The 24,944-nt window shown below is 42.2% G+C and overlaps 1 protein-coding gene across 1 annotated transcript in view; it reads right to left on the reverse strand.

The window, feature by feature from the left end:
• Positions 1-24,944, reverse strand: part of NFIA (nuclear factor I A) — a 167,028-nt gene that overhangs the window by 20,259 nt on the left and 121,825 nt on the right. Inside the window, exon 8 of the mRNA XM_072974322.1 lies at positions 16,128-16,219. Within this exon, the coding sequence (XP_072830423.1) occupies positions 16,128-16,219 (92 nt within the window). The remainder of the gene's footprint in view (positions 1-16,127; positions 16,220-24,944) is intronic.

Below are 24,944 nucleotides of genomic sequence, written 5' to 3' on the forward strand. Positions count from 1 at the left end.
CTGATTTTCCTGAGGACTTAATTTCTCCATGCAGCTCTTCCTTCTTAGGAAGACAAAATAATTTGATAGTTGACCTGACAGTTCAAGAAGTTTTACATTCACTAATGAGTTGGTAGCCAGATGCAGATCTAATGTTATTCCATTTATGCTGAATCTTATGGCAAAACAGTAGTCTCATCCTGCTGATTTTCCTTAAGAAACAGAGAGCACGAAATTTGGAAACACGTTCGCTGGATGCAGTTACATGGAAGGCATAGGATGAAGAGGGCGAGCTATTTCCTGGATGCTAATTGGGTACTGGGAGAAGCTGCCTTCTCTCTCCCACCCCCTTAAGAGTTATTCAGTGGTTACAATCCCTCATCTTACTGCGGAGCTTACTTCTGTGCCTGGTTCTTATTCCAAGCAAGCAGCCGGGAAGGGGTGCGAGGGGATAGCCCAGATTTGACAGCACTGACCCCAGAACTGAGGAGCAATGGTGAATCCCATAAGGAGTGTCATTCTGCAGTTCTTGGTTTACAAAGGTCATTGTGATGTAAGGCCCAGGGGGAAAGCCAAGCAAATGGCCTTCCTGGAACATGGTGGGGTTGGGGGGAAGAGGGGGATGATGTTATTAGGAGGGAGGGTTGAAGAGAATTTGGTACATCTTTAGTCTTTGACAGGAAAAAATATTTGGGAAGAGTCCAAGTGAGAGAGAACAGCATGGCCCCAGCTGAATGGTAATGACGTAGCAAATACCAACATTCAGAGCTATCCAGATATCAGACAGAACAACTGGCAGATACGAAAATCATTATAAGAGGTGAAATTATACCTCTCACTGCTTCATTATCACTATATTTCATAATATTTGTCTAGAAAGGCACACAAAGCCTATCAAATTAAATTAATCTTAATGATCAATTTTAGTTTTATTCTAATTAAACAATTTCAATTTAATTAATGCGAGCACAGAAATTAGTCAGAATTACAAATGTAAATGTTGAACTTTAAATCAAAGGTCCTCCCTACTCCCCGCCTCCCGTAGAAGCACTTTAAAGTGTTTGCCTCTGAAAGTTGATGGGAGTTTTAACCTTTGTCTGCACCGTGAAGGACAGAAGGCAGAGAAATACGCCACCAACAGCAGGAACACAGACAGGAGGACAGGTTTAACACCCACCCACCCCACCTCCCCCACCACGCACACCCACCCACGCCCACACCCACACACTACACCTGGCAGTACATGAAGATAAACTCTGCAAGATGAGCTTTTGAGTTACATGCGTTTGTTCCTCACGATTTCAATGCACCTGGGTCAGTCTAATGGATACGGAGTTTTTGTAAAACACCGTTGTAAAGTAGAAGCCGTGCACCCGTATCCTAAGCCACGTATTAAACTACCAGTCCCTTCCCTCCCTCGTGTCAGACAGCCTGCCTCTCAGTGCTGCTCTGCCCCTGATAAGCTGTGGCCTGGTAAGTTGTTTCCACTCCCTGGGCTTCGGCCCTCTCGTTTGGAGGTGCTGCCTTATGAAAATTACACACACTTTGTTCTAAAATGTGTCTCAAGTCATAGCTGAAAACAATGGAGCCTGGAGTAGAAAATCTTTTAAGAAAATCACCAGCTTCAGTATTCTGTATTTCTATAACTTCGAAAAATACTGGCATCTTAAAATGGATTTGAAAATGGTACGGGGGTACATGTGTCTTGAGTCATCCTACAAATACATTTAAATAACCTTCCTTCTCTCTTAATAAAAATCCTGAGTTGGGATCCAGAGCTCTAAAAATCTGAGGAAGGAAAGGACCTTAAAGGAAAAGAAAAAGATGGCAAAAATATGGAACAGAAAAAAAAAAGATACTAAAATGAAATGCACAGCCCCCCCCCCTTTCTTTCTATTTAGAAAACTTGTCCTGGTGAATCATACTTAGTAACAGGTCTGTAGTGTCGCCGATTCTTGGTCTTAGAAGAATGGTATATGACATGTAAGGTCCTGTGTTCTCTCTCTTATCCATAAAATAGCCACGACTTCTTTTCCCACAAATCAGCCTTTAACCATGATCCCCCGTCATGACTTGTTCGCAGCTGTGTATAAGAACTACTTGACAGCAATCAATCCACTATCACTGTTTGGGGACATTTCAGGAAAGCAGCAGAGTAATTTAACAATATAGTTGATTAGTGTAATAATCATCGTTAAATTTAGTGATGATGGTGGGATTTCCCCTTACATTGGTTAATGACCATGGACAATTCATTTCTTGACTGCCAGTGGTAGAAATGGTTTCTGAAATATTAACTTCTGCCCCATGGGAATGACACTTAGCCCATCACATTTAATTTCTGACCTTCACTGAACAGCGTGATCCTAATCCCTTGATTTTATAATCTTAACTAGGAAACATTAAAATATGGATTGACTTCAGTTGGCAGGAATCTTTATGTTCTTTTCACTAAAAAAGCTATAAATCCAATGGCTGACCTTTTATTCCCAGGTCACAAATGACACCTACTCGCTTTGGTCCATTCACACAGGATTTATGTTAGGGTCTACAGGTATAAGCCATGAAAGTTGAACTTTAATGAAATGTCTTTCAAAGATGTGCACTTAACCAAAAATTTCCCACAAAAAATTCGTGGATGGCCTTTTAAAAACATCCATCATATCCTCAGGTTCATTGCTGGCTTCAACTAACTCTGCTTCTCACTGGTGGTTAAGTTCCTTCTAATAGTAGCATTTTTCTGAGAATATAAATTAGGCTTGTGTTTGGGATGGTAACAGTACCTTAGTTTCCAGTTTAAGTTTCTAAACGGAAAGATTCCTGAAATGTTCTCTCTGCCACCACCATAATCCATCTATCTCCAGCTGAAAAATGTCTCCTGTCCTCTTCCACAGAATCAATGGTATTGATGGGAGGCGTTCCATGTTGTCAATCAGAGAAATGTGATTTGATGGGACCCCCAAGCGGTGAGGCGGGGGGGAACATCAAACCTGCTCAGGTCCACACCATCTGAGTGAGATCAATGTTTCCCATAATACTGTTCCTGTCCCGTAGCACCCTGACTGTCACAATTAATAATGTAGCAGGAGCTGATTAACTTAAGTAAAGTGCTCTCCGCTGTGTAAACACATAAAGATCTATGAGGCAAAAAGGAAGGGGGCAGGAAAGAACAAAACGTCATTTTTATTTTTCATGTGGACACATTCTCACTTTCTATACTTCACTTGTAACAATTACTGTACCAGCCACTCTGAGGGAGTCAATAAATTGATCTGGGTCCTGATGGAGCAGCAGAGCAGACAGATCTGAGACACCATTATCTGCAATGGAGAGTGTTGGGGGCTGGGGTTGCACTTGGGTGGCAGAGGGCAAAGGGGAGAAGTCAGGCAAGGCAAGTCGGCATTGTTCTAGATGCAGAATTAATGCTCGACACGGAGCTTCTGGAATGGATAGATGCATGCGTGTGCTGTGGTGTGCGGTGTGCATGTTATGTGTGTGCATGCCTGTGTTGGGAATGGATGGAGTGGAAGAAGCCTTCAACTTGGCTACAGGATGCAGCCTAAGTGATACAGTATGCATCACTTATTTAAGTCCCGGCGGTATGTCAGTCACTCACACCCATCTGCAATTCAATGAGGATCACCACCCCATTAGAACTAATCATGTCAGCTGCGGATCTGACAAAATAAACATTCAGAAACTGTGTTCCTAGGTTCATAACTTGTTTTCGCGATGGGATTTTTTTCCTTCTCTCCCTCATCCAGCATAACGTTTAATAGCTTTTTAATATGAAATTATAACATACACAGAAACTCTCCGTATGCATCCCTCAGCGTATTTTTCCTCACAACCAGAAACTGCAGCTGTTAGCTGAGCTTTAACTTGCTCCTTGGGAGTGTGCTAAGTATGTTCTTAATAAATAAATATCATTCCACCAGCTAATGAGAGGATTAATGCACGACTTATGGAAAACGGACATGGGAGGATGGGGGGAGAGATGACTCAGCTCAGGGGGAAAATTACCAGATTACCTGGGGTTCTCACCACTTTAACATTTCTATGTCTCTACTGGCAATCACAGCTCCCTGTGATTGCCAAAGATGGAGGAGACGCATCCTGCCTCACGTCTGGTGAGGTTCAATGCTAAGGAGTGAAAAGGCAGCAGCACACATCAGCTTTCCCTGTGCCAGCGTAGCGGGCTGCGGGCTTCACATTCTAACCATATTGAATTTTCCCAATGCTCTAAGTGGAAGGCAGAAATTAATTTATAATTTTATAAATCTGACATCTAAGGGTCAGAAAGGCTAAAAATTAACCCAGGGTCACTGCAGAAGTCAGTTCAGGCTACCATAACAAAATACCATAGACTGGGTGGCTTAAACAACAGAAATTTATCATCTCACAGTTCTGGAGGCTGGGAAGTCCAAGATGAAGGTTCCAATTGATTTGGGGGTCCTATTCCTGGCTTGCAGATGGCTGCCTTCTTGCCAAGTCCTCACATGGCAGAGAGAGAGCAAGCTCCCTGGAGTCTTTTCTTCTAAGGGCACTAATCCCATGACGAGGGCCTCACCCTCATCTAAACCTAATTACCTTCCAAAGGCTTCATCTCCAAACACTGTAACACTGAGGGTTAGAGCTTCAACATATGAAACTGGGAAGGAGGTACAATTTAATCCATATCAGTCATGCCCTGAGACAAATCAAAAGCAAGTCTGTCTCCAAAGCTTATATTTTCTCTACTATGTTATAGTGCCCAGGAGAGGAGAGAACCTCCTGACTTTCAGCCTCAGTGCTGCTACGACCTGTAAAATCTCATACCTCGTGAGTGTTAAACCAAGCTAGGTTCAGGTTCCTTCACGCGCAGAGACCCCCCCGTGCCCCTCCCTTGCTTCTCATCTCCTGCAGAATAAAGTCCAAGTGCCTCACCACTGCATAAAGGCACACGTGTATTTCATAACTAGACCCTGTCTAACTTCCCAGCCTCGTTACTCAACGTTCTCTGTCATTTACTTTGTATTAACCAACGTACCAGAACAGAGCAGAGCTCTCCCAACACACGCCGCTGTTTCTTTGCACGTGCTGTTCCCCTCTCCTGGAATGGAAGTCTGTCTGTCTCCTTCGAAACTGGCTTATGTGAAATCTCCTCTAGAACATCTCCCATGAATTCCCAGCCTCCCCCCAGGGTCAGTGATCCACTCTCTGTGCTGCCTTGTGGGTTACACACACTTCAACTGTCTCCCTTGTCAGACTTACTGTCACTTCTTTCCTTTTCTCCTTAGGAGTCTGTGAGCAACGGAGGGCAGGGACTGGGTCCCAGGTATCGGTAGGCCGCTTCCACCCAAGTGTGGTGTCTGGGATACAGTAAGCGCTCAGGAAATTCTGCTTTCTTTCTCTTGCTAAGGACAGCCACATGGCTGGTGAGTGGGAGAGGTGAGCTAGGAATCCAGGTATTTAGACTCCTCATCCAGTGCTCCTTTTACTCCTCCAGGATGTACTGTGGCCAGCTTCCTTCCCAGACCTCACTAGTGTGTTGTCCTTCCAGCTGCCCAGTCCCACCCCTTCCCCAGCACACAGACACACCTGGCCACAGACCCGTGGAAAGGGGATTTCGCTTGAGAGGGGCAGAAAGCTGTGTGCCGTGAAGACTAGCCTTAAGTTTCCCTTAACTGCTCAAGGCAAGCAGCCTTCCCAGCCTTGGAAGGCAGCACTCAGCACTCCCCACATCCTTAAGGCAGCGCTTGGGGACTCGAGGTTCCTGAGGATGTCCCTGCCTAGGCTGCGCCATGAGCCCAACACATTCAGACTCTGGGGGGTTGTGGGGGGAGGGGGAGGGGGAGGGCGGGGAACACAGGGCTAGGACAGCCTGTCCTAACCCGGTGTCCCAGCTCCAACCCAGGGATCCAGCTTATCACAAGCTCATGTGATTCATTAGTTAATGTGTAAAGCATTTGGAAAGTGAAAAGCCAATTAGAAGTGCTAAGTTATTTCATCTCTGCTGTAAAGGAAGCAACGTGAAGCCCGAGGAAAAATTCTCATGCAAATATTTTGGGGGAGGCCTGCTCTGCGGAATGTGACTCAATGAATAGGCTCCTTTGAAAGGCTCTACCCCACAAATGCCACTGATAAAAGAACGTGCCTTCATCCTCAATAAACAAACAGGAAGGTAAACAAGTGGGTGTGGGAAAAGCAGCCAGAAGAGTCATTGAGAACTCACGTGAGATCTTTGAGAATCTCACAGTAGACAGTAGGCTCTGGCCTTCAAACTGTGTGTTGGTAGATCCTTCAAGGTCTTAAACTCATTAGAAGGCCTGGGAAAGCCTGCGTCTGCAAGGAACCTTCCTAACACGGAGTCATTATTTAGAGTACAGAAACATTTGGTAAAGCAAATTCCTCTCCGGCCTGGGATTTTTCACATGCAGGGGCTTTGTGGAAAGTGGGAACCCCACCTGTATTGCCTTCTCTCCTCAGAGTTCATGCAGCAGGGCCAATCCACTCATTTTCCTGTTCTCTGAACTCTGTTGACTCAAGCTCAGCAAAACCAGGCTCTTTTCTTTTGCAAAGGAAGCATCTGGTTCCAAGTCATAAAAGAGAAACCCAGAACCCACTGCTGACTGTTTGATAAGCACCTGGGAGGGCACACGGAGGGCACTGTTTCCCAGAGTTCCCCTTCAATTACAAAGGCACATGTCCTTCAACGCAGCCCTTTCAGAGTCCTCGTTTACCAGGAGAACCCTGACCCAGCTCTGTGGGAGCTGGTCTGCACAACACTCCCATACTTCTGCCCAAATCCTGGACTCCAACAGAGGGCTGAAATGAGATGATCACTACACATTCACACACACACACACACACACACAGAGCATACATGTCCCCTAGACACACAGGGAGTGAGTATGCAGGAAAGACACTAGAAGACAAGCAGCAAGAAATGAAAGGAATCAAGTGCAACAAGAGCTGAAAAGTGCGTGAAATGAAACCTACCAGGGAATGGGAAAAAGGAAGATGGCAGATACTGCTAACAGCCTACCCATTATCTGTTGCCCCTTCTTTCTGGGGGCAGTTTTGTTTAGGGAGGACAATGTGAGCAGCCCTGGGTAATGAATTATGATCTTAGCCAAACATTAATTTTGTGTTGGCTTTCCTGGCATCCTTTGCAGCGAAGGATTAAAATGTGACCAGTTTTAGTCAATGAGACCTAAACAGAAATTTGCCAACAGGAAACAGGAAAGGAGTACAGCAGGATCTTTGTTGCCTGATATAAGAGGAATAACAGGGAATGATACGGGGATGATGCCTGGAGCTGCAGCAGCCATTTTGCAACCAGAAGCACCTGCATGTGGATGCTAAGGACAGTGGAGCAGAATGTTAGAAAGAGCAAAATTTCTGCTGGCATCATGTAGCAGCTTGAAACAATGCCAACAACTACTCACTTTGACAGATTCCTTCCTATGTAAGAACAAAAAAAAACTGGATTGGCTTAAGCCACACTTAATTGGGTTTTATTCTGTGAGGCAGATACTATTATTGTCTTCATTTCATAGATGAGGAAACAGAATTTTAAAGGGTAGCATGTTCAAGATCATTCAGATAAATGACACAGCCAGGAAGTGAAAACAGGTCTAGCCTATTCTCCAGTTCATGAATTTGTCCTTGTTCCCTCAAAGAAATCATGCTGAGTGCCAAGTGCATTTCCCTTAGTGTCCTGAAACTTCCACTGATCAGAAACATCATTTTCAGGATCCATTTTAATGGTAGTTCTGCAACTGACACTATGGTTTTCTGACTTCACTGCAAGGCCATCACCTAATTCTGATCAAACTCCTCTCAGCTCTTTACACCCATTCACAGCTTCTTTTTTCAATCTTTCCCGCATTTCATTTTCTATCCCACCTTCCCAACAATCCCAAGGGCTAAGTGAATACAAACAGATGTTTAGTCCCTTCCCTTCTTCTGTGAAACCTAAAATCTCCTATGAAATCTCCCTCTTATCTTCCCCTTCTCTACTGATCTTATTTTAATACTGGAAAAGAAGCAAGCAAGAAAGGAACCACTATTTACTGAGGACCTACTGTGTGCCAGATCCCATGAAGGCACCTTAATTCTTTCAACAATCACCAATTCGCTTCAACAAAGAAGCTTATCCCAATTTTTTTGGAGCCAGGCAAAGGACAAACAAACAAAAAGGCTAAAACCAAACCAAGACATGTGGCAAAAATGATGGGCTCTCCGAAGTACAAGAACTGAGGGAGAGGAAGGAGACCAGGACCTAGAACAGAGGCTCTTGCTCCGGCCAGCTCCTTGTGGCTGAGGACGACTAAAACGTGCCGCCAAATTAAAACTTGAAAGACAAAGGTTCTGTTTATTGAGAAGTGTATTTTAAGAGTGTCTTATAGCCTGTCCGTGAGTTGGCAGCCAAGTGTCTGTGAAGAGAACATGTCAAGAACTCACAGGCTGACGCGGGAGCTGGGAAGCTGGGAGGAGTCACTCCTGCCCACAGCAGGAGGGAGCAGACTTCAGGGGTAACTCATCTCTGCCAAGTGGCGCTGCCTATTTAACACCGATGGCTGGAGCCAAGAACGTAAGAGAAAAAATGACCAGGTGTCGCCTTCCCCTGCAGATTCTGGGGGTAACACCTGCTGCAGTCCTTACCACCCTCAGGGACATGGCTTCCCCTTGGGAAGTCACTTCTTCATCGGAGCACACATTGGCTTCCGAGGAGAAACGGTGTGCAGGGCAAGAATGGATGTGCCCAGCTGAATGAGGCCTTGGGAGTGCCTTTGGGGCAGATGCAATGGAAGAATCCACGAGATTATGATCTTGTGGAGGTTCTTGTCCTAATTGGTTGGATGGTTAGTACTTCAGATCTTGTGTTTGGCAGGGAGGTTCTGCCCGCACCCACACAGCAGCATGTGAGGACGTGTTGACTGATCAAGTCCTTCTCTGATGGGGCACACTGAAGGGAGTGGTGTGGGCTCTGGAATTAGAAGCGGGTTTGTCTCCTGGCTCTACCAACCCCTGGCTCTGTGGTTGGGTTCTGGGGAAGTCACTTCCCTCTCTTTAAACCTCAGTTTTTGAAACTGTGTAATGGGGACAACAATAATAATGGCTTTGTCTACTTCAGAGGGTTGCTCTGAAGATCAAATGAGAAAATACTTTTGTAATCCAGGAAACACTGTTTAAATGTAAGAGTGTAGTTATCAACCAAGCAACAAATGCAACAATTTGTTGAGTGTTCAACAGATGTCAAGCATGTATCTTCTCTACACTAACAGAATTTAAGACTAAAGATAACCATAAGAGGTAAATAAATTCAGTTATCACCATTTTACTGTTAATAAACCAGACTAGAAAAACTGATTTACCACGAAAAAATTTAAAAATTACCCCAAAATGAAGCACACATACTACTTCTAAGTGATGAAGTAAAGCTCCAACCAAGATCTGAAAGGAAGGCTCGCAGTGTCAGCTGCTCTGCTGCTGTGGCTCTGGGCAGAGGCTGGCTGTTCTCACAGATGCGGACTAATATCATTAGTAAAGGTCTTTTTCCCCGGCAGGATGAGAGAATGAGCTCAGTCTTGATTTCACAGATGCAGGAACAAATAGGAAACTAGGTCAGGTCTTCAGAAGAACCCAGAGCAACATCGGTCCTATTCCTTGATGTTAAGAGGATGAGTCAATTGCAGACCATAAAGAGAAAGTGGCCGGTACCCTTTCATTATGAAACAGTGAAGGATGCAGATTGTATCTGGGAAAGAGAGAAGTTCTGGAGACAGACCGGTGCAAATCCTGCCATGGGACAAGTGTACTCTCTGAAACTTCAGTTTCCTCATCCGTAAAACAGGAATAGTAGCACCAAGCTTAGAAGGCTCTGAGGCTTGGAGCGAGTGCAGGCACTGAACCTGGCACGCTTCGGAGCCTAATACAGAGCGCCCATTTGGCCAATTAAGTTTTTTCGAAAGTTAGGAGTCAGTGGAATTTTATCTGCCATTCCTCTCCAATCTTGGGAGTTCTCTGCTGCATGGGCTTGTAACAAAAATGCTCAGAGCCAACTCTAACTAGACGGGGGAGGAGATATATATATATATATATATATTCTCTCTCTAAGGAAATCTGAGTTTCTTGCCTTTGCCACTCTCCAGTTGCTCCTTGAACTTCTGTGTGGTACCTAACCTCCTACAGGCAGGCAGCTGGGGTCAGGGCAGGGAGGAGGCAGGGAATGGCTTCAGCTAATTGCAGTGTAATCTCAAGTGCGCTTGGTGAGAACATTACACAAGGAGGGGTGTTTCTTGGAAATGAGGGCTGAGGGGAGTTCTCGCTGATATGCCAGCAGTGGGAAAGGATTTTAATTTTATCTGCTTGGTCCAGAGAAGACAGAACTCAACGTGTCTCTCTTCTTAAGATGGGTTAAAGCCTTATCGACCGGCTCATGGCCAAAATTAAAAGTAGAAAAAAAAAAAGGTAAAATGTATAGGAACCAGAATCATATTATCAGACCAAAGTTAGACAAGGACAGAAAAACTATCCAGCCTTTGCTGCCGCTTCCACTCTTTGGAAAGTTCTTACACCCAGCTCTGTGGTCTCGAAGCCTCTTGGGCAAATCCTTATTGTAACCAGCATCACACTGCATTATTAATCTTGTTATTGTCATTGCTATTATTTTTCACATCTGTTTCCTCTATTAGACTTTGAACAACTTGAGGAGAATTGTTATTCCCAGCATTCTGTAGGCGTAGGGAATGTAGTCAGAAATGGTGAGTGATTGACGAGAGGAACTTTCGGAAGTTCTGCAGATTGCCCGAGCTTTGCCCACGTTTCTCAGGCAGAGCTTCAGGAATGTGACACACGGAATGGCAACAGATCCAAACGCTCTCCATATCCACCGCCTCCCCGCGTTCCTTGTGCACCCTCACCCGAGGCGGACTACGGGTGCCGTGCCCACAACCGAGCTCTGCAGGGACCTCTTCAGATCAGCAGGTTTCCAGCGCGGTGCAGTGTGCGGCTTGTGCATACATTTGCAAATTTCACAAGGCAAAGGCAGGCACACTGCTTGCAAGTCAGGCAGCTAAATGATTTATTAAGCAAAGGTTACAGCACCTGTGCCTTTTTGTCAACAAATCAGGCCCATGCCATGCCAAGCGATTCTTCTAATAACCCAAATGGTAATTCGGTTTTAAATAGCGTTTCAGATACCACAATTCTGTTGATGCAGAACAGTGATAGATTTGGGTGGCAAGGAAGAAATGCCTGTTTTTAATATTGTTTGCACTCATTTTTCATTTTAAAGAATTTGTCCTCATTGGTGTTCTGCAGGTTAAGCATTTTATTTGAACATTCTGATGAAACTAGAACCTGAATGAAAATGAGTTCTTTGCTCAGTACTTCTGTGTGGGAATTGGTATTTCTATTTATTACCTGATGATGAAATATTAACTCTTTTCCTCTAAATAAATGCCTCCTCTTAATGGCTCATGTTTTCAGGGATCAGATTAAATCATGGGATGTAATTGAAATGGCCATTGGCTTTCTGCTACTTGAGACGATGGCGTGAGCTCTCTTATGTCATTTCGTGGACGTGCAGAGGACATTAATAGTGTCCAAAGTGAAGTAAAAGCTCTATGCCCCAGACACTTTTCTATATGTTAACATCAACTGTCATGGGAAAGTATTCAAAAATAAGAGATTTGGGGTGGGAGAGTGGTCGTGGTTTCTCAGAACAGACAGGCGTTCTAAAGGCTGTAAGGAGGTGGCCACCCCCACGTTAACGATGGGTCACGAAACGGAGGAGGAGAAGGAAAATGAGAGGCACAGCATGACCGTAGCAGAGGTAGCAGGCAGTGAGGCAGATGAACGGGACAGATCACTCGGCAGGAATGTCCGGACAGAGCCAAAAGCTGGGGGGAGACAGACAATACACTCAGAGGGCAGTTTGAAAGAAAACTAGTTCAAGGCAAGGCTAAAGAGAAGGCAATTCTGTCTCAGTGAAGGGAGGAATTCTCTGGAGGAAAAAAAATAGACTGGAAGGGAAGGAGGAGGAAAAATGGCTTTCAATTATCCATGTTATCTTTCCCTACCAATCATTACAGATGATGAATAGGTGCAATAAAAGCCAATATTCAATTTTTCCAATTTACATGGAAAGAAGGCCATAATATATTGTTAAGAGGAAGAAACAGCAGGTTACCAAACAGTGTATATAATATGATCTCATTTTTGCAATATATTGGTGTGCACAGAAACAGCCTGGATGGATGGATGCAGAAATGTTAACAGTAGGACTACAAGTGATTTTTATTATTTTTCCCATCTGTATTTTCCACAATTAATATGTATCATGACTGTAATAAGAAAAAGTCATTATTTGTAAACTTCCTTATGCATCATTTAGATTCAACCCTCTATCCGCTGACTACCCACTCTGTGCCGGACATGAGAGCCAGCGCTTTTGGAGAAGTCAGCACACAGTAACAGTAGATTCTGTTGATAAACAGTCCACTTTTCCTGGCGGTTTTATAGAATTTTAGGCTCTTGAGAGGTGAAAGGGCTGTTAGGGTTTACCTAATGATTACATTTAAAAATTGTGGTGAAATACACATGGCATGAAATTTACCATCTTTATCATTTTTAGTGGACAGTTTAGCGGTGTTCAGAGCATTCACACTGCTGTGCAACCATCACCACCACCCATCCTCAGAGCTTTTTTCATCTTATAAAACTGAAACCCTATACCACTGAACAATAACTCTCTAGTCCACCCTCTCCTCAGCCCCTGGCAACTACCATTCTACTTTGTCTCCATGAGTTTGACTACACTTGGTACCTCACGTAAGTGGAACGGTCCAGTATTTGTCCTTTTGTGACTGGCGTATTGCACTTTGCAGAATGTCTTCAAGGTTCATCTATGTTCTGGCATATTGCAGAATTCCCTTCCTTTTTAAGGCTGAATAGGATGTATTATACCACATTAAAATGGCATATACATAATAAAATGTATCTACCCCATTTCGTTTATCCATTTATCTGTCAGTGGACACTTGGGTTGTTTCCATCTTTGGCTACTGTGAATAATAGCCAAAGTAAGAACGTGGGTGTACAAATATCTCTTCAAGACCTGGCTTTCAGTTCTTTGGGGTATATACTAATGACGAGATTTTGATGCAATTTCAGATTTAAAACCAGGGACTATGCCAGTGGTACTCCTGAAAGTTGAGCATCTGTCTCTGCCTGAATATCTGCAGGGAAAGGTGTTCCCTGGCTCATCAGCAGGCAGCAGGGGACCCGGGTTGGAGAGCACAGGCAGAACTGGGGGTGCATTCATGCCCCACTCCTCACCACCGTACGGCCTTGGGAGAAGCAGCAGTCTCTTGAGACCTCAGGGTTCACATCTATAAAGTGGAGACAACTACATACACCCTATTGGGTGGCTGTCAAGATTCGCTGGATAATGTACCTAAGCTTCCTCGAACATAGAAAATGCCCAATAAGTAGAGACTATATATAATCAAAGAATTTTTTTTTAAAGAAAGGTCTTATGATAAGCTGAAAGCTGCCTACTTCAAATGTCTATGCATTAGTTCAACTTTTTATCTGGTGGAAAAAAACCAGAGACCATATCTAATCCGTATCCTATATGTTGATGCTTCAAGCATTTGAAGAAATTTCTTTGGGAGAAGGGGAGGCCATATTATTTTGCACTTGTTTGTGGATTTATGTGCACTATACCTCATCTGCATCTTAAAGCTCAAGTGTCTGCCTGGGTGACTCTTCAATTTTTATTTCTTTAAAGGTAGAAAAAAGTTTTGTTTTCCCAGAAAACTTTTCCCATAATTTGATTAATACACATTTCATGCCTTGTTAACAAAAATATTTCTATAGAAAAATGCAAGCTTGCCTAGGAAATTACTAATCTGCAGGCCATGTTCAAATTATGTCTTAAAAAATTCCCATAAAAATGTTTTCCTCTTCTGATGTGCTCTCAGAAAGATTATTTAAACAAATTATTTTTATTATCTGTATCTATACATGCCTACCACCTTAAGTGGTTCCAGAAAGTAGTTCTTCTTTTTTAAAAATAGTTTATATATATATACACACACATATATTATATATATATACACCTTGAATTAAAATATTTAGAGTACATAATTTTTATCTCAGGATGTTTTCTTGGGAAAAAATGATAACTCCATTAGCACAGTTTCTCATAAGACAATTGGGGACGGCTTTCTTCAAGCCAAATGTGGCAGGTGTCACTGTGATAAGAGACATTTAAGCTGTTGTCCCTATGATGCCAAATAGTTAATGGAAACCCCCCAAATTCAGTTCCAGATGCCAATACTGGGTCCACATGACATCATCCATCCAGATGCGTAGAAAATCTGGATTTTTAAGAATTGAATTTTTGTGGTCAGCATCATGAAGACTCAGTTTCTGGGTTAGATAAGGCATTTGCAAAACAAAGCCATACTGGACTAGAGCACGTTTTGATTATAGAGAAACAAATTGAATGGAACGCAGGGTACAATTTCAGTGCTGTGAATCACAGCCTAGATACAAATACTATGTAAAATACAAACGGGACATTTCCAAACTGCAATTTTGAGGTTCTTAATGGGGTAAGCTGAGCCCACTGGTGTTCTGAGAAAAACAATCATCCAATATAAAGCCACTGTCCCCAGTTCTCCCTTTCTCATTGAACCTGATCCCTCGAGCCAAAAGTACAAAATGAAATGTTCTTTTATTTTAATGCTTTCAAAGTAATTACTCAACTTCAGATTCACAAGTATTTGAAGGTATGGGAAAATAAGCAATAAACTTGAACAATTCTATGGGAGGTACTGAACAGGAGATGCTAATCCCAGACGCTAGGTACCTGCCAGTTTCAGAAGAAACAGCAGAAGTGGGAAGTTCAAGAGTTAACCTTCTCCCTCCCCTCTCTGCTTCCCCTCTCCACCCAGCTGCCTCCTCTGAGGCTGTACTTTCTGTGACCCTGCTTCAGTGTAAGGAAGGCTTCAGATGCAATGCAGTTTAACCCAGCACTGTCAACACAGCAATAAACTAAAACCCTTCACAGAGAAAGCAAATGGACCCAGGAAAGCAAATCTATCTCGTTCATAAGCACCTGCTCACAGTGTTACAAACAAAGATGAATAGTTATAAATTAGGCATCTGGAGATTACACACCCAGACATATGCACAAAATATCTCGGAGAATTTTTTTCAGACACCGTGCTGAGAACCTCAAAGAGAAAATACTTTCTTTATGTCAATTATGATAATATACAGCCACGTTTTAATTAGGAAATCAGAGAGTAGTTTCTTCCAAAACCTGCATCCAACTCTAGTTCACAAATCTCTAAGTATCTTTATATCTACTACCTTTGAATTCCAAAAAGCCTTCCCCTGTTTCTCAATTAACAGCAGCCATTCCAAAACTTTTAAAAGAGATTCTTTCTCCTTGACCTCTACTAGCACGAAAACACAACTATCTATTGAAAAACAAGCTCTAGATGTCCTGGCATCGTCTTTTTTCCATCAACTACCTCAAAATATGACATTGTATTCACATACCTTCCCCTCCCACCCCACCGGGCCAGCGCAGCCAGTAACAAGCACGTCCTATTTCTGCACCAACACCAGCAGCTTAACAGGGCTCAGGAATCCTTTCTTTTCCTTTCTCTTAGGAAGTCTGCCAGGTTCCGGGGACCCTATGACAAGTACAGGAGAGTGGCAGGCCCCCGCCTTCCCAGCTTGCTCTCTGATGTCGCCGGCTGCCGGGCGGTCTTTCCAGGTTCCACGGGGGCCTACTTCTGTCTGCTTGCACGAAGAGAGGCATGCTCCTTCTCTAAAAGAGGGAGCACACACCGTCTAGCCCTGGGGACAGTCTCTTCCCACAGCAAAAGCAGTTCTGGCACAGAAGCCCTCCTCTTCTACTCCCTCAACGCGAGAAGCAAAAATCACAGGCACTGTTTTCCACGATTTCTGAGAACACATGGAAATGTGGCTGAAGGGCCAGGGCAGGTTGGGGTCAGGAAGAAAGGGGACCGAACAGGGGCTGGGGGATGCAGCCTGTTGTGCCGGAAGACGAGTTGCAATGCACCTGATGGATAAAACAAGCTGCACCACATACAGAAAAGATGAGAGCGGCCCACCTGTGTCTGTTGAGGGATATTTACAAAGCTTGGATCCCGTGGTCCAACACTGACGAATCGGTTTGCGGGGGAGGTGCTGGGTGTCGAGTAGGCTGTGAAGGGAAGGGACACATGCGTTCAGGAAGCAGCACGAGATTGCACACACAAACAACACCAAAACACACAGTCTCCGAGCCTACACAGCTGATTAACAAGGAAATGTGCAAACGCTGTAGCTAGCAGAGGGATCTGGCTAGCAGGGGCATTTTTAGACAGTCAAAAAGGGAAGGAGGGTTGGCTTCCAAAGACTGTTGGAGTAAAACGAGGTCACACTGGTGCTCACGTGAGCTCTTTTCTCCTTCCATCATATGAATTAGAACATGCAGGACACTGGCAAAGTATACTTTCTGAGTTAAACACGAGCTTTGGGGTCAGAAAGAGTTATCCCCGTCTTTCAAAGCACAGGAGAAAGAAATTAGGTAGAAAGGGGAGGAAAGCAGCTCATTTTACAACCTTGCTTTTCATACTATTACCCTCCTAAAAATCATGAAACATTCCTGTGCCTCTTTCTCTAAATATGGGAGAGGAGTCTTTGTAGAAGGAATTGGGTTCTCCGGAAAGGTGGTGGGAAACCGTTTGGAACAAGCTGTCTTTACGGGCTCGGTGGAATGTCTAGAATTTTATGAGGTACAAAATGTGCTTATAGTATTAACATTTGTAGTCTCCCCACCCTAGAACCCTTCCGTTCAGGCACAAACCCTCAAGACCCCGTGTGAACCCGGAAGCTTAGGTACCACACCTCAGTCTACCATCCTTCTTACAAGCACATGAAAGTTTTGCTGTTGGTTTTTATAATTATATTTAAGAGCTTCATGCAGTCCACTTTAGTGAGAAAAAATGCTGTGGTTTCAGTGTTTCATTGGCTCATGTATCTGAATATTTTGTTTCTTGGTGTCCTTCAGTTCACTTCTTTACCACAAACTCCAAGGATTTATACACATTTTCTTCTTACTAGAATTTTTGGATAGACTATTGCTTAATTTCAAATTTCTCATCAATACTTGTAAAAGGCCTCAATTTTTGGACTAACTCAAGTCACACACCATCTAAAAGATGAAAAGGATTTGCGATTTTTAAAAAACACAGATAAGTGAGGGAATAATACCAAATTCCTTTGCCACATTTTTTTTCTTTCTTGACATCATCGGTTCTTCTTTGACTTTGTTTTACAGAAAACTGCTCAGACTTTCTGTTCCCCTCATTAAGCACATCTAGAGGTAACATTTCCACCAATCTGGTGCAAGTCCTACTGGTCACCCTTGGTAAGAGCTAAGTCACCCACACAGAGCTGTGATGGTCACGTGGTGTGGCTGTGTTAAACCAGCATGGAACAGAGGATGAACATGAGGGTTCTCTGATGTCTGTGAATAAGAAGCTTTTTGCTGTGGTAGTATTCATTTTTGTAGACTTTGTCCAATAAGAGCTTTCTAGAAAATGTTCTAAATGTATGATGTGCTGTACTGTTTAGCAACGTGAACCTGCTGGTCTCTTCCCCAGCCCATCCTATGTCAGACCAACCTGCACAGACTGGAGAAATGCCCCTGCATTCAGTCACTCTGGATGTGCCTCTCACTCACTCTGGATGTGCCTCTCACTCACTCACTGCTATGGGGGAAATCTACTTTTTTAAAAAGCTCAGTAAAATACTCTTTATTAATTGGTTCATTCAGCCCATGGCTCTACTTTGATACGCTTTCAGAAGTCTCAACAGAAAGTTACATATTGAAAATGATGGACTACAAGTTACCTGGTAGTGAATTTACCTGCTCTCAGGGCACAAAGAGGATGTGGGAGAGATAAGGAGGAAGCTAGGAGATAAAATAACCTGTTCAACCTGTTAGCAGTTAGGAGGGAAAGAAGTGTTCTTTTACACTTGAATAGGTAGGTAGGTTGAAAAGGAACAAAGAGACATGAAGAGTAAGCTAAGGGTCTAAGATGATAGAAGCTGGACCATGAGGTCTTGGTTTGCTGGTCCTGGTAGAACAGAGTGCGATGCCTGCACTGGTCGTTGCAGACACACAGCAGGGTTTCCTATGACGTTTTTAGCACACTGGTGACATCAGAAACAAGTACACTGATCAATCCTAGGATACATGGCGTGTGTGTGTGTGTGTGTGTGTGTATGTGTGTGAAGATGGTTCTCTGTTGACCATATGTAGTTCTAAATCTGGAAAGGTCTGTATTACATCCCATTCTCTATTTTTGCCAGACATAAGTTTGCCATTTTGAAAGACAGGTTAGCATACAAATAATTTAGCCACTCAAAATTACCATGAGACTAACCCCTGGACATTGTCCCTTCTTCAGTCATGAGACAAACCTTTCAGTCATAGTTTTGAAACATCCCAGAAGGCCTTTAATGCTCTCATAGGCTACTAAAACGGCTTCAAATCTCCTGGTTTTTAAAAAAGAGACCAATGCTGAGAGAGGTGGTGATGTGTTTGCATTTTTTAAAAAAAGGATATTACAACTACAAAAATCTGGGGATCTCTGAGTACCCAAGCCATCGAATGGAACAAAAAGTGCCCAGGGAAATTTATTCTATAGAAAGTTGATTCTGGGAAAAATCAAGGACACAGGAAAAACAAGGGAAGGAAGAAAGAAAGTCTGACTCATCTTCCATTATTGTAGCTACAAGAGGCAGAAAGTGTGTTCACCTATAACAGGATGTAGTCCCAGAGATGATATGACATTAGTTGAATTTGATTTCCCCAAAGAAACAGTGGAATGAGGGAGTTATCCTGTTGAACAAAAACCTCAGTTGAAACTTTTTATTAAACAACCACATTTACCACGGTGAATCAATTACACACGCACAGTTAAGAGCTTTCAACATGAATATAAAATCAAGTAGAGGGGGCAATGTGGTAATTAATTATATACAACTGTGTTTACTAGGCTATTATATCACATTCATATCTTTCTTAACTATAATTTCTGCCTGCTTACAACAGCAATAATCGCATGCTACAGGAGGAGCTTCAGGAAATGATGAAATCCAGAAAACAGCTTTCTGGGAAGATTACTGTAGGCAGTTTTGATGATTCTAGAGGGAAGATTCAGGGGCATTTGATGACTTTCTGATAAAGTCAACAGGGAAATCAGTTTGCTTATATAATACCATTGTAAGAGTCCTCATGGCAAACATGACTATTAGAAACCAAACTATTGATTATTTGCCTGCTTCTGAAATAGTGCTTGCTTTTTTTTCAGCGGCCATGTTACCTACATGAGCGATGTGACCATGGACCATTTTCCTAACATTGCGGAAGAACATTTCTGCAAGAAGCTTCTACCAGCTCTTGTTTGAGCTCATCTGATCATATGTTTTCTCTTTCTAATGTATTTCTTCAGATTATCCAAGAGTCTTAGTTTGGCCTTAGCCACAGCGGTAAGTATCAAAATCCCAAATCAGAATTTGATCCCATATCCAGAGAATGCCTTTCCTCTGTGTCACTCACTTTGTATCATATGCATCGCTAATTCTATGATCCTTCGCTTAGTCAGTACAAACCCCTCCTCAGTATGATCAACTGGAAAAATGGTCAGAGAACAGTTCCTTCTTTATAAGCAAGAGGCCTCTGAGGATGCTGGACTCTGTCTCCAGGGGGGCTGTGGGATGGGCAGGGAGAGTGGCAGGGGTCCCCCAGTAGCACTGCTCTTTGCAACCCTGCAGGCGTTCCCTGGGAGAGCAGCCGCTAAGTCCTCTGAAAGGGATGTACTGCCTGCCTGCAAGCCAAAGAGAATTCTACCTTATATTGTTCCCAGGGTCTCCGGCTTTTTGTTTGTTTGTTTGTTTGTTTCCAGAATGAGAAGGAATAAGGGATGTGTCTGGATAAAGGAATAGTGACATTTCCAGGTGAATCAGTTTCTAGTCTGTGGTAGCCTTCACCCAACAATCATTCCTCATCATGGGGTAAAGAAAGTGGTCAAACTGTTCTGAACAAAGACACTTGGAGCGTTCCTATTTTTGGAAAAAAATATGACTAAAAGTCAAGATATTAAAATATTTGTACCACTGTCAGTAGATGTTCCTTTAAGATAGAAACGGTTATCGATAAAACCACTCCAATCTGACAGTCTAGAAAACGTGAGCACATCGGCTTGCTTTGAAAGTAGGCAGCCAGATTCCAGATCGGGTTCAAATTTAGCAACCCCTGAAATGTGTGTAATCACTGAAAAACAGAACAGGGAGAAAATTTCAATAGGTTTCTGTATAGAGCCTGGGGTGAAAAGAGACTGCTCTTTGGACGGAGCCCCTCCAGTGTCCACAGAGCGAGCGCCCACCAGGAGGCTGAAGCAGCCTGAGTGGGGTGGTGGCCGGCACCTCTGCCAGGCTGGGAGCAAGTGACCCAGTGAGGCACCTTGCCAGAGAAGGGGATGTTAGAGAGCTAATGAGCTTTGACGTTCTGAACTTACTTCCAGACACAGGAAGCAGTGAAGTTCCCTAAACCCTGGCAGACATGAGCTTCATGTTGTTTCCTCAGAGACTCCCATGACATAAAAGGAGGGAATACCAATCCTTCATTCCCTTAAACTGCACCAAGTCTAACCACTGCAGTGCGTCAAAGAGAGATATTATACCAATAGTCTCTCCCTCTCTGTCTGTCTCAACACCTGCTCTGTGCCAGGCTCTTTGCTGAGCATCACGGGAGATAAGATGGTGAGCAAGACACATCACTATCCTAGAAATGTTAGAGTCCAGTGGGGAGAGATGAGTGCAGAAAATGAGTGCCTACAAGTAATATAAATAAAAATCTGAGGGGTGTTAAAGGACAGAAAAGTGACACCTGGCTGGAGAAGAGGAAAAGTTTTATAGAAGAGATGGAGATGGCGTTCGTGACAGGCTGTAAAAGGCGTGCCGTTGACAAGTTCAGATGGATTGGGGGTCACAGAGGAAGCAGTACAAACAAAGGAACAGAGGTGGGGGACGGGGGCGACAGTCATGGAGGGAAAGGAGAGAAGACGGGACGTTGCAAAGGACACTGCCATACGATCAGGGGAGATAAAAATGTAAGGATCAGAGACGAGAATGTTTGAAAATGGAGGAGAAAAAGTCTACTGAATTTATTTTTTCTTTTAAGAGGAAGAAATAATTTATAAAATCAACAAAGATACCAAATTTCCATTCTAAACACCGTTACAGGTAGACTTCCTAACACTTTAAACCTTTCGCCTCACAGCTCAAAATCAATATGCACTTGATGTGTTCCCTTGTGTTGAGAAACTGAGACATATTTATATGTGGGGATTTCCCTTTAAAAATACTGGTCACAAATTCAGTTTCCTTCAGATAGACTTACTGTGCGACTCAACACCTGCCCAGGAATGGGCTAGCTTGCTGGACAGAAGTAATCCAAACAAGCTTAGGAACGCAGACTTGGACAGATCCCTGTGTCTTCAAACTGCAGTTTTATTAAATGTTTATCAGTGACACCTGATGGTGCATGAGAAGGCATTCAGCTGCAAGCTGAAGCAGTGAGAAGACTAAATACTTAACTGAAGTCATTTCTGGAATCTTTTCTTAACTGCACTATCACATGTTATTGTTTTTTTTAAAAAGCCCTGGGAGAAAACTTTCCATTTCTAAAACGAAAAATGTGGAAACTCTTAGAAAATAGATCGGCTGGTTTCTAAATGAAACCCATTACAGTTGAACTCGTTTGGGAAACTGAACAGCATTATTTCTCGCCAGATCACAACAACAACAACAAAATGCTGGAGGATATTGGAGCGGTTTTTCCTTCGAAGAAATCTATCAGTATTGACAAGTTTACAGGGCCTGGGTTAGCATTATTAATCTCATTATACAGCCAAGGAAATGCATACAGCCTTTGCTGACATGTGACCCAGTACTCAGAGATTTAGAAATTCCCACATGATTGAATGGATGTTATAGTTTTTGCCCAGATATTTGGAATCTAGAAGATAACCACACTGCATTTCCATTATTTTGATCACGTCTGTGCAGTCAGTTACCTCGTTCTGTGATCTCTGCAAATCTTTTGTCTCTACAAACAAGTTACCACCACCAACAAAAAAGACACGGCCTTCAGGGCATGAAGATAAAGCCTACTTATCGCTAGTAAATTACTACAGAATAACATGCCCACAAGCTTCCTTCCTGAAAAGCTAATGAATTCGAACTTTAATATATGAGCATTACTTAACATGTATGGTAACGATTTGCATGAAATGTTTAATGTGCCGAGAGTTCACAAAAATCATGAAAAGAATCAATTTAGGCAGACGGCTTTGCTCTTCTGGTCTTTCTGCTTGTGTTAGGGATCTGCATGGGGTAAGGGCTCAAGCTACATCATGGTTTGGGGTAAAACTTGAAGAAAGGAAAGTATGAGACAATCCACACAGAGAGAAGAGGATCAGAACAACTTGCAACCTGGAGGTGCTTTGACGTGTTACCAAAATCTTTGTGATAAAGAGGCCCTCCCTGTACAATGAGTGTTTCCTGTACAGTCGATTTAAACTGCCTATAATATTCTCTTTTTCATAATAACTTTAAAGGATAGGAATACAGCCTTGTTTCAGTTCATTTAAGTTTATTCTAAAGACTATTCCAAATGCTATGTCATTTATTTTCATGTGATGTTGTCTGTTGTTCAACTGATAGAACATGTTTATTGATCAGAAGCAACAACGTATACATGTAGGCACAGGGGAGAGTTATGCTGAAGAGTCACAGGGAGTAAACCCTGGATTCAGCTGGCGTTTACTAAAAAAAAAAGAAACTCAGGTTAATATATTGGATCCCTCCCCTCTTGAAAGGCTTCTGCAGCCTCTGCAAAGGCGGTGTAACTTTGGAAGCCTAATTCTGGGACTTTATTCCAAACAAATACTTAAAAGTACGTATCAAGATTTATGCTCTAAGATGTTCATTGCAGCATGACTTATATGCACAACAATTGGAACCAACTGATAAAGTGAGTGTCTCATCTATATGTTGAAATATTGTGGCCATTAAATATATGTTAAAATGACATGCTTATACTATGAAATAAAATGAATAAAATTAGTTTACGTATATATGTATATACATACACACATAGATGAACACACACATATATTATGATCAATTATGTTCAAGATATGCACAGAAAGTGACTGGAAAATATGCACAGAAAGTGATTCTCTCTGAAGAGTGGGATTATGAGTGATTTTAAAATACCTTCCAGTAATTTTTAATCTTAAGTAAAGACAAATAGAACTGGAAAACCCCAAATAATATTTTTAGTTTACAGCAGCACAATGTAGTCAACAGAAAATGAATTTTAGAATCAGGAAATCCTAGATTGAATCCATTCAATCTCTTACAAGAAATGTAACCTTGGCAAGCCAGTTAACCTCTCTGAGCCTCCACATACAAAGAGTCTAGCATAATAAATATTATTCATTCACAAGATTGTACTGTGTAGCACAGGGAAATATATACAGGATCTTGCGGTGGCTCCCAGCGAAAGAGAACGTGACAATGAATGTATGTATATTCATGTATAACTGAAAAATTGTGCTTTACACTGGAATTTGACACAACATTGTAAAATGACTATAACTCAATAAAAAAATGTTAAAACAAATACTATTCACTCTAATATTCATAGCCCTTTAACTAAGGCTTCACCACCACAATGTCTAACGGGCCACCCTCTCCACAGAAGCAATCAGGGAGTGATCCTTAAGCAGAGGCTTAGACAATGAGATGAGAAATCTCTAGAATTCCACTGCACTGAGTATTAAAACAGCCGAAGAAAAATCATCCAATCAGGGACTACTGATTCCAAATCTGATTAATGGTGTTACACCCCAAGATATCTGCCTTCCACCAATTAAAAAAAAAAATCTCAAACCTCTCAAAGATTAAGGTTATGATCAGACTTGTAAATAATCTATAAGGGTGTAAGCTGACACAGCTTTTCTGAAAATAAATTTGGTAACGTGCACCAACAGGAATATTCATACTGCTTATACTAGTAATTTCGATTCAAGAAATCTATCCTAATGAAATTATTCATTAATATATGCTATTTGACCATATGCTGGAACATATTCTATAGGTTGGGACAAAGGTTAATCTTCTATGGTTGAAGAATAAGTAAAAATTATTTAAAATCACATTTCCTAGCCCTTTTTTATGAAGTATGAAAAGGTATAAATATTAGTTAAGAAAATAACATTCTAAGTATTATACTCAGTAGGTCACAATCATTTTATACGTCTCTGTGTGTATATATACACACAAATATACAAACAAACATGCACTGAAAAAGAATGGGTGAAAACCAGATCAACATGTTAACAATGGGTGATTATAGGAAAACAGAATATTCTTTTTTAGACTTTTCTATATCTTTCATTTCCTACATCATCATATATCGCCTTACAAAGAAAATCTTAAAACTTAGCTGTCATTTGAGTCATCTGAAAAAATAATAACTGAGACAAAAATAAGACCTGAATGGGTTATGAGAACCTAGATGAATGTAATGGACAAACAATGGATTGACAGTCTTTTTCTTACTGACTTTAAAAACCTATACAGCAGATAATTTAGCCCTTTGCCACATGTGTTGCAAATATCTTCCCCACTTTATCACTGTCTTTTGACTTTGTTTATGGTGCTTTTTTCCAATGCATAAATTTTTAATACTTTTAGAGTAGAATTTATTAGTTTTCCTTTCATGGATTCTCCTGTTTTGGTATTATTTGAAAGGCCTTTTTAGTTCCAATATTCCAAATAAAAGTTACCCTGTATTTTCTTGTGAT

Source organism: Vicugna pacos, chromosome 13, assembly GCF_048564905.1.
Source record: "Vicugna pacos chromosome 13, VicPac4, whole genome shotgun sequence".
NCBI classification, from domain to species: Eukaryota; Metazoa; Chordata; class Mammalia; order Artiodactyla; family Camelidae; genus Vicugna; species Vicugna pacos.